Source organism: Macrobrachium rosenbergii, chromosome 15 (assembly GCF_040412425.1).
Source record: "Macrobrachium rosenbergii isolate ZJJX-2024 chromosome 15, ASM4041242v1, whole genome shotgun sequence".
In the NCBI taxonomy this organism is placed as follows: Eukaryota; Metazoa; Arthropoda; class Malacostraca; order Decapoda; family Palaemonidae; genus Macrobrachium; species Macrobrachium rosenbergii.
The window spans coordinates 33307510-33310550 of NC_089755.1; the positions used below are offsets into that span (position 1 = coordinate 33307510).

The 3041-nt window shown below is 36.7% G+C and overlaps 1 protein-coding gene across 1 annotated transcript; it reads right to left on the reverse strand.

The window, feature by feature from the left end:
* Positions 1–806: 806 nt before the first annotated feature.
* On the reverse strand, positions 807–2374 carry LOC136846397 (uncharacterized). Its single transcript, XM_067117193.1, has 2 exons — positions 2240–2374; positions 807–1216 (listed from the first exon to the last, which is right to left on the reverse strand). Exons 1-2 carry the CDS (start codon positions 2301–2303, stop codon positions 918–920), a joined length of 363 nt encoding a protein of 120 aa, XP_066973294.1. The 5' UTR covers positions 2304–2374; the 3' UTR covers positions 807–917.
* Positions 2375–3041: the final 667 nt, after the last annotated feature.

Here is a 3041-nt window from a genome sequence, read left to right on the forward strand (position 1 = left end):
TCATAGTTTTTCCAAATACCATTGGCTCATAAATATAGTTTAGCCATTTGAATATGCTCTAAACGTCATTGGCAGTAAGTGTTAGTAAATGTCAATGACGCGAGCACAACTTTTTGTTGGGATCCTGTACGTAATCCCATTTATCCCAAGTTCGTGGTTTTGTTGATTTCACAAGTGTAAAGTCTTCCCCCCTGACGGATTTACCTGAAAATATAACTGACTGGTAATAAAAGTAATGGTTACGCATCAATAGTTATTGGTGCATAACCAATACTTACATTACCAGTCAATGAACCCATTATTGCTAATACACAGATAAGCATTATAACGCCGTTCGATGTGTAATCAGTAATGAGTTCATTGCTTTCTCGTTTATACTCATTATTTTTTTAACTCTTGCTCTAAAGGTTACTGACAGGGTTTTTGTTCGGATAACAGCTGCTGCTTCGAAATGTAAAATAAATAAATAAATAAATAAATAAATAAAGTAAGTAAATAAATAAATAAAATAAATAAAATAAAATAAAACCTTGACTTCTGCTTCATCCGCATAGGGTAGACAGCACCAGGTAACATATGCTTTTGGTTTAAGAAAACCCATCGGTACTATACAGGGCTGAAGAGAGATCTGCTTAAGTAATTTTATATTTTTCCTTTTCCATTTTTTTTTTTTTTGGTCTTACATTACCCAGGCAAAATTTTATTTGGTTCATCAGCAACAGGAGAAATGGCGAACGAAAAAATGGAAGTGTAAAGAAGAGAAGTGGGTAACGGGGAAAAAAATGGGATATAAATAAAAGAATCTATCACATCTACTCTTTATTTTTAGCTCGTGTGCCTTTACTGCAGACTACACGCATTTAGCTTCACACATCAACATATATTCCCGCTACAGCTCCTGAGGATTCCAGATGTTTTTACTCTCTCAGCGTCTCACCCTCAATGGTCGCCGGATGGGAGAACACATCGAATGTAGAGATGGCGGTCACTGAGATCTTGTAGACTGTGTCGGAATGGAGGAGAATGAATTCGTGGTAATGGGTCCTGTCCGGTACAGCGCTGTAATCCACAATTTCAGTTGCGACGGGAACCTTCTCTATTTCGTGGTGGTAGCTGGCAATTGGGCACCTTTCAAGGTCATCTGGGTCTTCGAATTCGATGCCGATGGAGTGGGTCCCCAGGTCAGCGATTCGGAGGTTTTGAGGTGGGCTCGGGACTAGAAAAAAGAAGTAGAAGGAAATTATAATTAATGTAATGAAAGATGAAGGAATCTTGGAATCAAGATGATTCGTGAATTGATGTTACTCAAAAAGCAAAACTGTAAAAGTCTAACCTTTCAGCTCACACGTACACACATACACACACACACACACACATCATACATGCGTGTGTGTCTCTATGTATGTAGTATGTGTTTATATATACATTATAAAAAACATTTTGATAGTTTAACTGTTTGAGGCTTAGAATCTGATCCAAGTCTTTTTTTTTTTTCATAGAGACCAGTAATTGCTCTCTGGATAGTTAACAGACAGAGTATCCGGGCTTGTGTAGAAGAAAAAACATGAGGAATGTAAAGATATCCACTTGAAAGTGCTGAAGGTGATAAAATTAGATCATAAAGGTGGCAAAATTGAGCGTGATGACGTCTGTTGACAGTTGAAACAAGATGTTTATTTTACGCTCAAAGCTTTCAATACGATTTTCTTGGAGAAGTAAGGCTTATGCTTTAGGCTTTCGAGCAAGACGAAAACAGTGATTCCCCAAGTCTGAAACCCAGTAGCTAAAGGAAAAGACTGAAAAGACTTTAAGAAGTTATTTTAATGGGTATTGTAATGTAAGAATGTTAGTCCTAAATTTTGGGTAAAAAGCTGGAATAATAATAATAATAATAATAATAATAATAATAATAATAATAATAACTTGTTAATATTAAATAGCAACAAAAATGTCATTCATAAATTCAAGATAACGAAAACCTGAAATAATAATAAAAATAACTTTGATAATAATAACTTGTCAAGATTTAATTAGTTTATCATTTTCCCTAACACAGAAGACATTGCATCACAATGAAAACCTAGTATAATAGTCAAAATAACTATGATAATCATCATTCGTTAAGATTTAATTGGTTTTTGGTTTTCCCTAACTCACACAGATGAAAGACGAAGCTACTGCACATACAAAAGAGAAAAGGACGCAGGAGCTGTTCCTGCGGAACCTCGGGCCAACTTACGACAGGGATGCTGCGCCATGCAGACCGCAGCCAACAGAGAGAGGATGATCAGAGACGCCTTCATTTCGGTTTGCTCGCAAGACTCTTCGGTTTGGAAGAACTTGGATACCAGCTGGTATCTACAGCTTTTATAGTCCCCGAAGTGACGTCACCTTTGCCTTAGACCGACAAAAAGTGAGTGAAAAGAAGAGAATACTGTTGTTATCTAACTGTCTTGCGTGTGCTGTTTGCCTACTGCGCATCATCAAGGACGTTTGGTCCGGGTTAAGTAACTCGCGGTGTCACATACAGGTAAGAGAGAATTCCTTTTAATACGAGCAAAATGTCTATAGAGATTCTAACGAATCATAAAGTTAAAACAGATTTGTACAGTATTATATGAACTGTTACACAAAGAAGTCCATTTCTATAGGTAATTAAAATTTAGTACAAGATTCTTCAGTACACTCGTAAGAATTCCTTGTAAGAAGAGCAAGATGTCTATATAAAGATTCTCTTGAATAATAAGATTAAAAAGAATCTGTAAAAAATGTAATGCAGAGACGTCTATTCCGTATAGGATAATAGAAGTTTAGTATGGTAATCTTCAGAGGACTCAAACACGGTCTTAGGTTATAATAATTGCCGAACAGCGCAGATTGAGGCTTGGGGGTTCAAAATTCATCCCAAGAGCAGCCGGGGAGATGTTTCCCTGTATATTCATTTATTTATTCCTCACACTGTTGGACTGTGGAACAGTCTCCCTGAGGGTGTCATGCAATTGCAACCTCAGAAGTTCAAGCGAAGATGCAATGCATTACTA